The following is a 16,558-nucleotide window of genomic DNA, read 5'->3' on the forward strand; positions in this document are numbered from 1 at the left end:
AGCATTCAGTTGCCATAACAACGTAGCACAGGTTATATTGTACATGCACTCCTCTGTATCGCAAAAAGATGGAATCAAGCAGCACTTTTGGGGCCTTTTGGGAGTAGTTTTATCTTCTCTGCCTGTGTTCTAAAGGTCAACCGCAGTTTGAAAAGTAGTAAAACAAAAGTACAACTTAACCGTCTGACTGTTATCTTGCAACCAATGTAACACTTTAATGGGTCATGAACGATGATGCTAATGACATTGCCAACTTATTGCCATATCATGAACTGATGAAGAGGTTCATACTCATGCACATTTGGAAAAACATTCGGCTTTTCACTTCTACATTTGTATGTCATGTAACACATTCATGGCTACAGTTATTTTTCAGTGGATGTCTGTATGGGTTATTTTGAAAGTAGAGGCTATGATATTTCTTAGCTTCAATAAGGCTGGTGACCACTGCTCTAAATACTCCATAGGTATAATTGTTAAGTGTGAATGATAATCTTCCAGTACAAATTACATTAAAAAAAAAGTCTACTGTTTCAGCCATTTTTCAATACATTTCAAGGGCATGTACAGGTCTCAGCAGGGCTTCAAGGCATTAACTCACGATTTGTTTGTTCAGGCGAGGAGGTCTGGAGTCAAGTAGTGGTTGCTTCCAAATAATGCTTCCAAATGTCCAAATAATGCTTCCAAATGGCCAAATAATGCTTCCTGATGTCCAAATGATGCTTTCATATAATGCTGAACTTGAAAAATCTCATCTAAACCAGGACTGCTTGCATACCTTGCTCTTCGTCCACCCACACACACACACCTGACTTAAGGCGGCCATTTTGCTTTTAACCCTTGACCTCACCAAGGAGAGCACACCTCTAAATGCAGTAGCCATATCTGGCCATTGAGGGGCATACTAAACAAAAATGGCCATATAAAGGTCAAGACTTCAACAAAAAAACTTAACTACAACAAAGGTACAACTTCTACAATAATATATCTCAACTATAACAAAATTATTTACTTTCATTCCACAGACAAAAAATAAGTGATTTACACAATAATATAACTGCTTTCATACATGTAACTCTTTTTAAACGTTGTTTTGGAAACTTGTTTATGCAACAAGATTTTGCCACCCAAAAATAAAAACACTTGCTACAGGTCCTGGAGTGAATGTTTAGAAATTACCATTTTTGTTTAATAGTTCATTTTCAACAAATGTCGATTAAGTAAAAAAAATTGCGAGGGAGATACCAGGGTGCACTGCAATGTTTTACAAAGGTGCATTTATAATGGGTGTCGGTAAGATTTTTACTATTCATCCATTCGTGGGGGTCCACTGTATTTCACCAAAACGTAACATAAATCAAGCTCATGACGTGGTTTATTCCTCCCACCTTTTCAGATGACTTCTGTATGCGCATCACCTCTCCTCGCCAAACGTTGCCGTTGCAGAGCATCCTCAAGTTGTGTGACCTTCATGATTGAGATTAGGGGTCTGTGCCACACATTATCAATTGAGGTCAGCATAATAACAACCAGAGTCTTTCTGCTCCTTGTTAAACACACTTGGTGTTTTATTTACATATGTTAAGAAAAGAAAATGTGCCCTTAATGTCAGTCATACAGCTTTCGTGGATCCGTTTTCTGGTACACACACCAGCTTCAGCCTTGGTACAGAACATAACAAAAAGAATACTACAACGATATCCAGAGATCCATCAACAAAACTGAGATTTTTCCCTGGATATGTTGGGGCCCCTTGGTAACAGCATAAACCAAACTTTTAAAACCAGGGCAAATGGGATAATGGGAATCTTTATAGTAATACGGTGGAATGGTGTGGGATAAAATAAAAAAAAAAGGGTGGGAAAGAAAACACAGAAAATCAATCTACATGATGCTGGGGTAGTTGAATACATTTTGGTTGGATGTATGAATGAAAAACAATAAAGTATTGAATTTTTGAATGATACATTTCGGGGGTAGCTAATTCTGTTGTAAAACAGCGCTTCACTTTTTGTACGGTAGCCCATTACATTTTCATCGGAAACCACTGAAAGATCAGCTGACACCGTGTGAATCAATGTTATAAAGTTGTCATTTTATGACTCACGAGACTCATCTTTACCGTGTATTTTGCAATCAATTCAATTGTGCTCAATTAGCATTTTTTTTTGTCATTTTAGTATAAAATGTGGTTACAGTTCGCTACCATACCTTCCTGACTTGACCCAACTTCCACGGTAAAGATGTTTATTGCCTGTGTGAATCTGCGCCCCATGCCTTCTGCAGTTTAAAGAAACAGCCCAAGATGTGTCAGACAAAACAAAGCGGACAGTATCCTTACTAGTGTGGATGCATGGACATCAAAAGACAAGTAGCTGGGTTGTTTAGAGAAGATTGTTGACAGATTTAGAGAGGATTTAAGTGTGAGTAAATGGACTCCTTTCCAAGGCAATTTTAATGGGATAGGAGAATGTTCTTATCTCCTGTGTTGACGGCAGGGTGGTATTGAGCAGAACAATGCCAGCCGGAGTTGTGTCGTAGCGGATGTCCGCGTGGATGTCACCCAACTTCCCAAAGTTGCCGTTATGTCGTTCTTCTTGAAAAACAATCTTCAACAACCATAGACACACAACTGGCAAAATTCTTGAAGATCAATTTCATGAGCATCCCTATAGTAAACGGTCAGCTATTTGGAAGAAAAAAAAAATTCAAATATATTATTTTGTTAGTTGACGAATGTCACATACGTATGTTAACCAACTTATAATAAAGTCATCAAAAATGCAATTTACAAAAGATGACCATCTGAAATTATTTCAATTAAGTATCTGTTAGTGAGCTACACTGACTCATTTGGAAGGCCTGAGATTTCAAGTACGTAGCAGGAAAATGAAGAGAGAAGAATAGAATTCTAATAGAGTTGTAAAAACTATTTTTGTAAATGTGAACGGTTGCATATGCAGTGACTATATGTGCATATGAGCTCAAATGCATCATGTGTATTAATTGGATGTAATGAATAAATTCAATTTGAAATATTTGGAACCTATGAAGTGCACTTTATCTTGTTTTTGTTTTTTTTCTCTCACGACTCAAATGAATTGCTGCCACTAGCTGGTACCTGCAATGGTGACGTTCTATGTTTATGTGGCTCACTCTTAGGCTCTCATTGTCTCATCTCAAAGAATCTTTCACAGGGCAAAGAGGGTGGAAACAGCAAAATGTCTGGGGAAAAAAAAAGTCAAGGACTAGTGTGCTAATGTGCATCTTTTTTCCCCCCCTCAGATATCTGAAATTAATCCATCCTGCGTGTTTTTCTTTCTTTTCTTTTTTTTTTTTTTTGTCCTGATTTGAGCAGAAAAGGCACTAAGCTGAGAATCGCTTTCAAACTGACACTTTTGAACACATTACCTGCAATGAAATGGCTGGGTTGTTGTAGATTGCAGTTTGCTGTGAGTTAGAAGCAGAAAAAGGCTCTAGTTCTAGCATTTTTTGGCATTGTTATTATTTTTTTCTATTATCATCGTTTTTTTTATTTTTATTTTTTTATTTCAGAAACACCCTTTATGTTGCTTCTCGCCTGCCTCTCCTCTGCCCCGTCCAACTGGTCCTCGGGGGGGAGGGGCGTGGGGGTGCCATTGTAATGCACATCAATGTTAATGGAACGCAGGACATGAATTCGGGTCAGTTGGAAGGGATGGAAGGAGGTGTGTGTTCTGCTCTTCACTCGTGTGCCCACACACAGTCCCACAGTAGTTCACAGCGCCTCCTACATGGTTATTGTGTCAATCCTAATAATTATTCAACCGACCCATCCCGTTCTTCTCCAAAAAAATCAGGACTTCAGGACTGTAAAAGTTCTTCGTGTGACACCAAAGAATGCAGAGGAGAGCCTGATGCCAGGAGTGGCGCAAAAGAACCCTGCAAGCCAAACGCGTTTGGTTTTCTCCACTAAGCGATCCCATGTAGGAATCACCTGGGATGAAATTCAGTCCTTGCATGTTCTTCCATCCCACAGCAGTGAGCCCAGGTTGTCATTTGCATATCCTCAATGTGTGTTATCGGGCGCCCTGTCAGGTCCGCAGGTTCGATTCTGGTCTCCGATTTGCGATGCCTACAAACTTGTTTCTCTTAGAAACATGGTCCCGATGCTGTAGGACACTTTCCTCATAGAGGCCGGCGGAGCGGAGCGAGAGCTGGTCAGTGATGCATGGCTGTGAGACGTTCCCGCCTCCAGGAAATAACAGGTCCCTGGAATCTCTTTGGGAAAATTCTCAGGGAGCTCCAGTTGCGAACGAGGGACGAAGGAAAATGATCGGTCGTCTTTAAGTAGCCTGAGGAAGGAAGACAATTCAGAGTTTTAGCACATAGCCTCCAATATTCGCTAAAAATAAAAAAACAACTCTTACCCAGGGGGCCTTCACGGTCTTTTCTGCTCTATTTGAAGTATGAAAAGGTAATAATTTATTTATAACAGTATTTTGTCTTCATTTCATAGCGTGTGAACGGGCTGTGGCTGTCATTTGTGGGTTGCTTATTTATTTATTTTGTCCAATCAGAATTCAGCTTCTATCTGTTGCCATGTAAATATAATTTCCCCAAGGTCTACGGTTTGCCCAATGCTAGTGTCCACCACACAAACATACCGTTTTCTGCTTCTTCTTTTAACCAATCAGATTTCAGATTCACCAAAATAAGGCCTGCTCGCTGACCTAGTGACACTGGCATTTTTATGTCGTCTGATTGGTTGAGCGTAAGATTGATTAACAGCGGAGGACAATGACGGATATAATTAAAAATTCCCTTTCGTTGGTGGGGGCGCATTTAATTAGTTGGGCATTTTCGCTTTTCTCAGCAGGGCGCCTATTAGTGTATTTCCATATTTATAATGTTTTCAGGGGTACCTAAAGTTGTGGGAAAACAGGACTAAACTTGCTGCAATATTACACTGAAACACAGTGCTTTTAAATATTGTGAAGTATTAGGTAAGTATTGTGAAATAATTGATGAGGAGTTCTAAGTACACTGAAAAAATGGTTTGTTGAAGGTATTCAATTTTACTTCGTTAAGTGGTTGCACAAAATAAAATCATCTGGCTAAGGATAAATTTTTTTCAGTAGTTTTACAGTCTACTTAAAAAAATTGAATCTGAAGCCAGATGATCTTATTTCGCGCAACCAATTGCCGAAAAAAAAAAAAAGGGTAAATTCAACAAAAACTTTTTTTGGGAGTATAACAAAGTGCTGTATAAAACCTGCAGGGGAAAAAAAACACACACACAGTATGAGCATGCCACTTACTGGTAAGTTGTAGGGCTGACATTGATACACCTCGGATGACTCCCTGATTCAAACTTGCTAGCCAGCGTCACATTGTTCCCAAATAGGCAATACCTTGGCATTTTAACTCCAACCACACCAGCCAGGACGGAGCCTGTGTGGATGCCGATTCTCAGCTAGGAAGACGACAAGAAAAACAACAAGCGGTTGGATCGGGTGAATCTATTGTGTTTTCGTTTACTTTCCCAGAATTGGCATTTTATGAAACCAAAATTGAACTGACAGTGACATAAATTGCTCCAAACAATATTCAAAGAAACACGTTTCGTTTTAATATGAGCCTCAAGTGTTGACATAATTCACTAATATTGCTGCAGTTGTTGGCTCATGCTCTAGAGTACAGTTGTAAGGATGATGCAATGGAGTTCAGAAATTCACAAATGAAGTGACCGTAAAGCTCCTCACTATTGGCCTAGCAAAGGAGACTATGAAAAAGAGAGCGCGGCTTTGCTGACCGGGGTTAATTTGGTTATCACACTGTTGTACTTGCAGTCTATAACATCAGGCCAACGGTTAATCTTATTGTTTTCACAATAAACTCTTTACTCCAAGTGGAGGGAAATGACAGAAGGGAAGGAGGTATAAAATAGAAATATTATAGAAGTACCACTTATATAACACGTATCACAAGTATAAGGCGAAATAAACCAACATAGAAGTGGGCATTCCGTCAGTCCGTCGCTGACGGACAGCCGTTTTGCTGACGATTGACTTCTAACGGACAAACTGACGCACTTAATTGACAGAATGATGGACTGACGATTACAATTCAGTTCGTCACTAAAAACGACGGGAGCCCTGGCCACTGACGGATCGGATGCCGGACCATCAAAATTTTGTAAAATGCCCACCTCTGAATGTAATACTAAACCCAATCACTTAACATTTTGCATTCCTCGGATGACGTTTTACTGTCATACAAGTATAAAACGAAATCAACTACTAATGCAATGTAAAATGTTTAAACAGATTTGATGCTGTCCGAAATGAGGTCGTGTGACGTCCACTTGACTTGCGTGATATGTCGACATCATGCATTTAGTTGACAGTTGACAAATGTCCAGGATTTCATTCAACCTTCAACACACCACCGGCGTCAAAAGGGTAATCAATCAATTTTCGCAGCATTTCATTTACTGGCTACTCGAGACAAATGTCATCATCTTCCTCTTGAGGACTCACTCACATATGGTGAACGGGCAGGACAGTCCGTGGAAGCCAGTTGATTCCTACTGATCTACAAGCATCTCATCACCGTGGAAACCCACGCTACTGTCTGCATGCCAGCACAGTGCAAGGTAGTCATGGCAACAGCAGGGGATGGGGGTAGTGAGACAGAAAGGACAGCGCCAGATAAACCAGGAGACAATATAGATAGAGGGCGAAATCAACCTCATTGGGCCATTAGATGGCAAAAGATTGACAGCGTGCAATCGGACGGTGATGGAAGGTGAATTGTAGGTGATTTATAGATGTAAAAAAAAAAAAAAAAAAAAAGACCATGATGATGACAATTTAGCTGGTTTACTCCATATGGTGATTGCGTTGCAGGTCTGCAAATCCAAAGATGAAAACTTGATACTCAACATAAATATGAAGTAAACGATTCCGCTTATACGTAGGCCAATAAAATCCCTTTTGAATGCATACTAACAGTCTTAAAACTAACAGAACACTTTTAGACATTAGACCTGTCTGTTTGGAGTTTGCCCTTACATCATATTGTGGCCACTGAGTGCAGGATAAACCATGACAGGTTTTAAAATCCCAAATATATTCTTGGATTGACAGTTATACTCACTAGCGCTATAAATCCGATAGAATATTAGGCCTCTGTGTGACACTCTCTGTAGGTAGAGTTCTCGATCACACTCTCTATCGCGCTGTTACTCGAGCTTTTTCTCTCGCTCGAAGCTCTCGTGCTAGTTTACGTAACGGTGCAACACTGGCTGGAGTTGAGTGCTCTCGCTAAACAGCATTTATCAAGTGTTATGGCCATAACACCCATTTTGGACCAAAAGGGAGTGGAATTAGACAATGGCAAGCACAAGCGAGGGTGGGTGGAGGGGGGGGGGTGGACAAAGAAAAGCAAGCAGAAAATAAGCTCTGTGACAAAATGCAAGATACTCCTGAGGCGTGAGTTTGTTAGTTCGTTGAAATGGAAGGAGGCAGGAAGACAGTCAGAGGAACAGGGATGAGAGAGAGAGAAAGTGGAAGCGCAGGCCAAAAGCGCTTGGCAAGGCCTTTCTATTTCGAGACAAATGGAAAGCACAGAGAACCTCTGTGTTGTCCGGTTAATCAGCAATTATGTGGCTGCTTCTCTCGCACACACTGCTTCGGCGTCATCGTTTTTGAAGTGTTTGTACTTATTCAGTAGATTTTGAGCAGAAGCATCAGATAAATGTTATATTAAGAGGACGTAACACAATAGTTTGCAATGTTTCCGAACCATGTAAGAACTTTGGATTGTTACGCAAGGTGTAATTGTGTCTTGTCGCTCGGGATGAAACGTATCCGAATGGCTTGAAAGGACTTTTCTGTCACGAAGAAGGCACGCTGTCGTGAAAATTGTTTTTATTTTTTTATTTTGGTTTGGGTTTTTTTTCACAGCTGTTTTGAGTACGGTCAAAAAGGGCATTTAAAAGAACGTAGAAAGTAGGCTATGTGTGTCTTGTGACAGGGTAGGCAAGGCCATCCTTAGGAGGGTGACACACACACACATTCACAACACGCAAACACATCATCAACATCTGGCCATCTAATCACAAAATGAAAACAGGATTAGATAAGAAACTCACTTTAATCACATTCAATCCACGTCCACACAAACAGGACAAGCTGTACATTAACCTGCTGTTAACCAGATTTTTTTTTTTTTTTTTTTTTTTACACAGAGAAAGCATGCATGTAAGTGTAAAACGTTGCATCATGTCTATTGTTTTTTCATTAATCCTCATTCCTAAACTGTATTAAAGATGATCACACGCTTTCAAGGGAAAGTCAACCCAAACATATTTTTTCCAAGAATATGTTCAATACAAGCCCACTAGTTGAAACAATGCATTCTGATAAAATATCGCGTTTATGAAATAAGAGTTAATCCATCCGTTTTTAGCCACCTCTGAGGGCGGCTATTTTGTCACTTCTGTCGACTTAAAATGACATCACAGATGCTCAGGTAACAACCAATCACGGCTGACCTGTTTTCTGAAGCTCAGCCATGATTGGTCGTTACCTGAGCCCTGAACAGTTGTGATGTCATTTTCATTCGACAGAAGTAACAAAATGGCCGTCCCATGAGATGGTGGATTTTGCTGCATAACTCATATTCTACAAACACAACATTAATCAGAATGCCTTTTTTCAACTGGTGGGCCTGCTGGGAACATATTCTTGAAAAAAATATGTTTGAGTTGATTTTCCTCTTTACATGGCAAGCTCTCTGGACAGATATCATCTGGCTGGAAATGTGTTACGTGCTTTGCAATGCGATGACAGATAACGTCACTTCGGGTTAAGAAATGAAAGGGCAACAACTGAGGCAGTTTGGAAGTTGTTCAAACAATCAATATATCCGAACGTTCACAGAGATGATGTAAAAAGGAAAAGGACGGTTGTCACAGAAATCTGTGATTTGCTAACGGAATATTTTGAAACGTTTGCGTGAGGAAGCGTCGTCTATACCTTTACTTGTAACCGTACTCACCTTAATAGGCTTTCCATCAGGTGTGAGCACCTCTTCAGAAAGTTCCATCATCTTCAGAGCCATGAGTGCGATGGGCTTTGCATGGCTGTCGACTTTCTTGTGAAGACCTCCTGCCACACAGTAGGCGTCACCTATCGTCTCTATCTGCAGGGAAAATGAAGTCATCTTTTATTTTTTTAGAAACACTTTTTTACACGCACTGGACAAAATTTGACTTTTGGATTTATTTGGACACAACACCGACAAAAATATCCTCTTGGTTACTAGACTGAGTTGTTGATGATGACAGGCAATACATTGAAAAAGTCTGAGGATTAGCCTGATCAGAAAAGGGGCTTTAGGAAATTGAGTAGAAACATATCGTTGCTGTCCTGTGAAAAACACTTATGTCCATTTTATTCATTTTTCCTATTTTTACGTGTTTCCGTGTTAGACATCGCATTAACGTGAAACATTTTTAAAAATCCAAAATTGGACATACGTGTTTTTTATAGGACAGCAACGATATGCAGTACTGGTACTGTAATAGATTTTTTGGGTCGGGGATATTCACTTTGTTCGTTGCTTTTCAATTTGTCCCTTTGAATATATTAAAGTGGAAGTCAACCCAAACATATTTTTTTCAAGAATATGTCCTATGCAGGTCCATTAGTTGAAACATGGCATTCGGATAAATATTGCGTTTGCGGAATAGGAGTTAGTCCACCCGTTTTCAGCCATATCTAGGGGCGGCCATTTTGTCACTTCTGTCGACTGAAAATGACATCACAGTTGCTCAGGGCTCAGTTAACGACCAATCACAGCTCACCTATTTTCTGTAGCTGAGCTGTGATTGGTCGTTACCTGAGCCCTGAGGGTGTGTGATGTCATTTTCAGTCGACAAAAGTGACAAAATGGCCGCCCCCTGAGATGGCTAAAAAAAGGTGGACTTTGTTGCTTAACTCATATTCCACAAACACAATATTCATCAGAATGCCATGTTTCAACTAGTGGGCCTGCATATAATATATTCTTGAAAAAAATATGTTTGGGTTGTTTTCCCTTTAAGAAGACCATTCATTTGACAATCCAAGGATGTTTACAATTACGATTGTTGCATTGATTGTAACACAACAACTGAAACGTATTTTCTAAAAATTTGACTTGCAACAGGCATAAACATCATTAAAAAAATTTAAAAAATAAAAATTCTAAGCATGAATGTAACTAATCGAGGCTACATGTTTGAGGTACAGCCGCCCCATCATGTGTTATGTCTTTAGGTCCAACTTGTGTGGCTTGAACAAACAAGACGGAAAAGAGCAGGAGAATACAGAGAGACAAACGGCTGTCATTTAAGCGTTCCAGCGGGTAAGTCATTTGGACAGTAACCATGACAATGTCAATATACGGTTGCCTCCCTTTCCTCACGGTGTCCACCTGTGTTTGTGCTCTATTTTCCACGCACATTCCTCTTTCCCTGCACACATACATACATTTACTCACTAGTTGAAACACGGCATTCTAATTAATATTGCGTTTGCGCAATATGAGTTAACCCACTAAGGACGGAAGCGCATAACCACGTTTCTACCACTAAAGCCGGGAGCGCTGTTGCGTGTTTCTCCCTTTAAAGCCGGGAGAGCGTATACGTCATTTGCTTTATGACATTTTCTTCCGTCATTCTCCAATTCTCGGTCTCTTAGCCAATGAAATGCTTCCGAATGTACATGTGACGGTGTCGATCGCGGGAGCTCTGATATAAGTCACGGCAGTGATATAGACGACATGCTTGCTGACTTTAAAGCTGTGAAACCATCCAAACGTGATGTATGGTTAAGATATATGTTCGTAGACAATGACCATTTCAACGTCTTTGTAGGAGAATACAACATGGTAATTACCACTCAATTTTCTTTTTTATTAAAATAGTGCTTCACTTGCATCTTCAATTGAAACAGTAAATATTAATAAACTCGGGCCTGTGTGAGAGCCACATGTCTAAGATATCAAATTCTTCTGGAATTATGTTTCTATCTCCTAACAGGGGCTGAGATATTCATTATTTTGTAGGTGGCGAAATTGTCAGGGTCTCAACGGTGACTCCAAAGGCGACCGTAGGTTTTAGAGAGATGGATCACGAGGGACTTCAGGCTTTAATGGGGTAAGCAGCAAAATACACCACTTTTTTGCCATCTCAGCGGGCGGCCATTTTGTCACTTTTGTCGACTGAAAATGACATCACAACTGCTCAGGGCTCAGGTAACAACCAATCACAGCTCAGCTGTTTTCTGAAGCTGAGCCGTGATTGGTCGTTGTGAGCAGTTGTGATGTCATTTTCAGTCGACAGAAGTAACAAAATGGCCGCCCCCGGAGATGGCTAAAAACGGGTGGATTAACTCTTATTCCACAAACGCAATATTTATCAGAAGCCTTGTTTCAACTTGTGGGCCTGCATAGACCATATTCTTGAAAAAAATATGTTTGTGTTGACTTTAAACATTTCATAGTACTTGTTGTTGGCTTTGGATTTCACGTGTGAGAACTGCATTTGCTGTGAAGCAAATATGAAGACCAGAGAGCTATAAACGCGCGTGCCGATCTCCTGCACGAGTGTAAAGCACGTATCTCATGCGCACAGTTAGACTTTAGCCTTTTAAGCTACACCTGCGCTGGGCACAAAAAGAGACCCCATATACAAGCATTTCATATTTTTAGATGTGACATAATGAAGGGTCACACCTAAAGTGGGGTATTTTAACTTTCCCGGTTGCCTTCGGAGTACGCAGGCATTTTTCCATCTTTTTTCTGTGTCGCTGTTTTGTATAAACAACACCAACACTGGATGTGGGAATGCATTTCCCAGCTTGGGATATTCCACAATGACAGGATAGGAGTGTGAAGTTGAACTCAGACAGTCCTGTTGCGTAAGAAGCAATCATAAGCACTAGGCACTGGTGCCGACGCTGTCGTCCATAATTATCTGATTGTAGGTTGCCATGTCAATGACATGATCATCTGTTTGTCTGCGTTGCCCCAATTATGTGGGATGTCTGTGTGGAGGAAGAAGCGGGTGTTTTCATGGCTCACCCCAACAAACACCGTCCGGCTCATATGCATGCATCCTTTTTTTTTTTTTTTTTTTGTCTACTAACCTTATAAACATCTAGAATCCCACACTGGTAGTCAAAGCGAGTGTACAGCTCATTCAGCATGGAGATGACCTGCATAGGTGTGCACTGTGCACACACAGCGGTGAAGCCCACGATGTCGGAGAACAGCATGGTGACGTCGTCGAACTTGCGAGCGGGCACCGGTTGACCCTGCCAAAGTTTCTGCGCCACATCGCCCGGAAATATGGAGTAGAGGAGGTCGACGGTTCTTCTCTTTTCCTCCTCCAATGCCTGGTGAGTGCGCTCTAATGTGGCCTAAAAGAGGAGGGGGCGAGGAGGAAGGAGATGAAGAGGTTTGGTTTGGAGCGTTGTGCTCTGATGAAAACGCCGGTATTAAAACAAAAGCAAAACCCGTGAAAGTATCTGCGTTTTAATTCAATCTATTTTTGTTTGCGTCTTGTGGGCGGGCTCCTCCATCAGAGTCTGTCTGATGTAGTGTTCTACCAGCGTTCATCCGGGCAACTTGAGTGAAATATATCTATTTACGAGGGTGGCCCGGGGGAAGTCGTAGCAGCGAGAGATGATGCACAGAGCAGATGCACGGATTGGGTCAGGACCCAGCGACTTGCTCACGGAGGCTTTGAAAGCAAATTATAAGAGCAAGTCCCAAGAGCTCTGTTCAATCCAGTCAGTCTGGCAATGTTGAGATTTGACTCATCAGTGGAGGTGATGCAACAGATTTACCATCGTTGCTCAAGGGAGAGGTGCATGACTGGAAGCCCGAGGATTCTATACTGATATGGAAGAAGGGCTAGCACTCTGCAAACTAAGCTGCATTTAGTCTCTTAGGGACAAGCAGTAATCCGTGTAAATCATGCATCATCAAAATGGTGGGGACCAGTGTTGAACGATTTAGAAAAATAATTTAATGGCGACCCCCTCCCCCCCTTCTAATATTGAGATTGCGATTTAATATGCGATTATTTTTTTACGGTCCTCTTCCCGTGTTGTATTTTTAGCAAAAACAAGCAATAAATTAATCTGTATTTCAATAAACAATATCAGATGTATAATAAATCAATGTTTTGTTCTTATAGGCAAAAAATTAAGGAATTAAGGATTTCCTAAGTCCCAATGTATTATAAAATTCTCCTAAATAACAGCGCGCCTGTCCAGCAATGTACCTTTAGTTTGTCCATCCTCTTTTTGAGGCCATCCTGAGCTTTGGCCTGCTCCCCCACCAAGATGACGTCCCGCGTGGCATCGTGAATGGGGATGTCTGACAGGTGGAGGCCCCGGCCCATGAGCTCCTCCAATTTGTCGACACGGGGCGAGCCCAGAAACATCAGCGAGCATGACTCTGGCACATGGATCATCTGACCTTTCAACTCCATGACCTGGCCATGAAAGAAGACACACACGAATGAAAATCTAAAGGGGGGAAAGCACTCCAAATTCTTCCAGACATGTTTTTCCGACTGCTTGTGCAAATTGCACAAGCGCAAATTGCACAATTTGAAGTCTTTCATTTTTGTCCACGTTCAGATGGCCACTGTTGTACAACAAAGATAATTATAGCAACATAGGATCTCTGTGGTTAAGTAAGGCTTAATGTATAATGCATGTCGGCTTGTATGGCGGGGGAAAAAGCTTTTAAAAAGTGGGTGAACTGGTGTCCTACTTGTATAGACATATGTCCGTCTAAATGTCCTCAAACCACAACTATATGGCAAGTGCTTGTCAACATATGAATCTCATATGAAACAAATGTGTCATTCATTTACAAATGGGTTGCTGAAAATATTGCCATATGCCGGGTTTGCACATCTCAAATACTTCCCAGCACTGAGATTAAAATGGGCATGATGGCAAATCACCACATGAGATGACGGCAGACATTAAACCTCTTTTGAATATGAGTAGGCGGTCGACTGGTTAGCACGTCCGCCTCACAGTTCAGAGGTCGTGGGTTCGAATACGGCCCCGGCCTTCCTGTGTTCTCCCCGTGCCTGCGTGGGTTTTCTCCGGGTACTCCGGTTTCCTCCCACATTCCAAAAACATGCATGGTAAGTTGATTGGACACTCTAAATTGCCCGTAGGTGTGATTGTGAGTGCGGATGTTTGTCTCTGTGTGCCCTGGCAACCAATTCGGGGTGTCCCCCGCCTACTGTCCAAAGACAGCTGGGATAGGCTCCAGCACCCCCCGCGACCCTTGTGAGGATAAGCGGTATAGATAATGGATGGATGGATGAATACTGTATGAGTACTCGCAAAGGCAAGGTGTAAACTGCAGTACGATGATCCATAGCCTTTCGCTCCACATAATTTCCTTTGACCAACCTCCACCCCTGTTTACTCTTTCTATCTTCACCTGCTACTTACACGCATACTCCCTCTCTCAAAGTGTCTCCTCCATCCTCTCCGTCTCTCTCCATAGTGTCAAATAGATTATTCCGCCGGTGAGCACACTGCAGCCCTGTTTTATTTATAGCACGAGGCCCTCCTCTGTCTGCATAATACATACAGTCTGCATTACACACACAAGGCCATATTTTCGCTACACACAATCACCGGGGGGACGGCTCTTTTCCAAGAAAGGCCAGCATAAAAAAACATATGCATCCATATGCACGCGTGGAGCCTTGACCCCACAGGGTTCAAGTTGCAAGCGCACACACCCTGAAACACGGTTTGAACGACTTCTCATTTTTTCCCCAAATGGGTTTTTTTGAGTTTTTGCTTGCCCTCCTGGGGGTTAAGATCAGGGGATGTCGTTTATATGCTGTCAGCTATGGGCATGTGAAGCCCTTTGAGACTTTCTTGTGATTAAGGGCTGTAGAAATAAATTTGACTTGACTTTTGACTGGCTTGACTGCTTGATGAGAGACTCAGCATATTCATGCATACAGATGAATGGATGCATTAATGCACAACAGTGGCTGATGGTGTTTCTCTATAAAGAACAAACATTTGCTGACAGCTACATAGGCTGCCACAAAATGCAAGCAGACATGGCATCATAGTGTTCAACCAATTAGAATTACACTAAAAATGTACATTTTTTACTAGGAATATACAAATTATCGGCCAGACCGATTATTGGCCGGGCCGATATTCGGCATATTGACGAATATCGATATCTGCCTTTTTTTTTTTTTTTTTTATCTGATGGCCGACAAAAAATCAATTTAAAACTGTGTTAACTGCAAGGAACTATTTATGTTCGTTTTCAGTTAACTCTAAGAGATTCTACTGACCCTGGCAACATTCTCCCCATTTTTGTTTTTGTTTGAAATCAAAACAAAGACAAGTGAAATTTTAACATTTCTGTCATTTTGAAGAACTTTATTTACTGTAGAAAATATAGGAAGCAATTTTTTAAGTTTTCATTTAACTTTATAAGACATGCTGATGACCGTAGGAGTTCCCTGAACTTTGTTCTAATTTTACAAGATGTAAATTTTCAAAAATGTATAATAATAATAATAGTTTAAAAAAATCAACAATATGCAAATCTGAAAAAAATTTTTTACATATGCTTAAATATATTTGAATAAAGCTAAGAGTTTTTTTTTTTTTAAATTTTGATGGCAATATTTTTCTTTTGACTGAAATGTAATATCGGCTCTAAATATCGTTTATCATCTCCTTGATGACTAATAATCGGTATCGTATCGGCCCTGAAAAAAACCTCGGTCTATCTCTATTTTAAAGTCAAAAAGACACCAATCAAACACACCATATTGGCAAAATCAGAAAAGCGAGACACGCAAGGTGTGTCAGAAAAAATCCAGAACTGTTGTCACCAAATATATATTTCTAACCTAAACTACCGCTCCCCCCCCACCCCCGCCCCCCCTTCAAAGTAAACCAGCACGTCTACAAAGAGATCCTGCAGAGTTTGCGTTGTTCAGTGCATGAGAAGTGACCATTGTGGCAGGACAACTCGTGGGTTCCTTCACCATGACAACACGGCTGCTTTCAAAGCTCTGAACATCCGACAGTTCCTGGCTGAGAGGAACATCGCCATGCTGGGGCAAACTCTTACTCAGGCCCTGCGGGATTTTGTTTCCTCTTTCCCAAGCTCAAGAAGGGGGCTCATCAAAGGAAGCCGCTTTGAAAAAGTGAAGCGCTGGAACATTTTTGGAAACACCTTGAAAAATGATACTGTTATTCTGCTTGTACATGTGTATTTTCATCGTCTCACAGTGTAATGTTATTGGAAACATTTTAATTGTAATTCCTTTGATGAACAAAAGTAGGATGGACAGTGGTGGACAAGTATGCTTGGAACAACGACTGTGTTGTTTTCAGTGTGTCCTTCAATTTTATTTATTTATTTATTTTGTTTTACTAAACATGGTGAGAAAAAAGTATGGACATGCTGGCTTGCTGTTTGGCTTGGCTTGGTGAAAAAGCAC

The 16,558-nt window shown here is 41.0% G+C and overlaps 1 protein-coding gene and 1 long non-coding RNA gene across 5 annotated transcripts in view; one reads left to right on the top strand and one right to left on the bottom strand.

Annotated features, from left to right (window-relative positions):
- Positions 1 to 1,537: 1,537 nt before the first annotated feature.
- gucy1a2 (guanylate cyclase 1, soluble, alpha 2) overlaps positions 1,538 to 16,558 on the bottom strand; it is a 30,661-nt gene continuing 15,640 nt past the window's right edge. For both annotated transcript variants that reach the window (XM_086035237.1, XM_086035236.1), the window contains exons 6-10: positions 13,322 to 13,534; positions 12,180 to 12,452; positions 9,046 to 9,189; positions 5,301 to 5,455; positions 1,538 to 4,334 (exon numbers count right to left, since the gene is read on the bottom strand). In XM_086035237.1, coding sequence (XP_085891363.1) covers positions 4,115 to 4,334; positions 5,301 to 5,455; positions 9,046 to 9,189; positions 12,180 to 12,452; positions 13,322 to 13,534 — 1,005 coding nt within the window. In that variant the 3' untranslated portion in view covers positions 1,538 to 4,114. The remainder of the gene's footprint in view (positions 4,335 to 5,300; positions 5,456 to 9,045; positions 9,190 to 12,179; positions 12,453 to 13,321; positions 13,535 to 16,558) is intronic.
- LOC147144656 (uncharacterized) lies at positions 10,744 to 15,000 on the top strand. Of its 3 annotated transcripts, none has more exons than XR_015087420.1 (4): positions 10,744 to 10,920; positions 11,072 to 11,188; positions 12,195 to 12,431; positions 13,349 to 15,000. It is a non-coding gene; the product is annotated as an uncharacterized LOC147144656 (long non-coding RNA). The 3 variants fall into 3 exon arrangements; XR_015087422.1 differs by having other exon boundaries at positions 10,747 to 10,920; positions 12,257 to 12,431; XR_015087421.1 differs by having other exon boundaries at positions 10,753 to 10,920; positions 12,278 to 15,000.

Source organism: Filicampus tigris, chromosome 7 (assembly GCF_054856515.1).
Source record: "Filicampus tigris isolate MCC_2025a chromosome 7, RoL_Ftig_1.0, whole genome shotgun sequence".
Classification (NCBI taxonomy): domain Eukaryota; kingdom Metazoa; phylum Chordata; class Actinopteri; order Syngnathiformes; family Syngnathidae; genus Filicampus; species Filicampus tigris.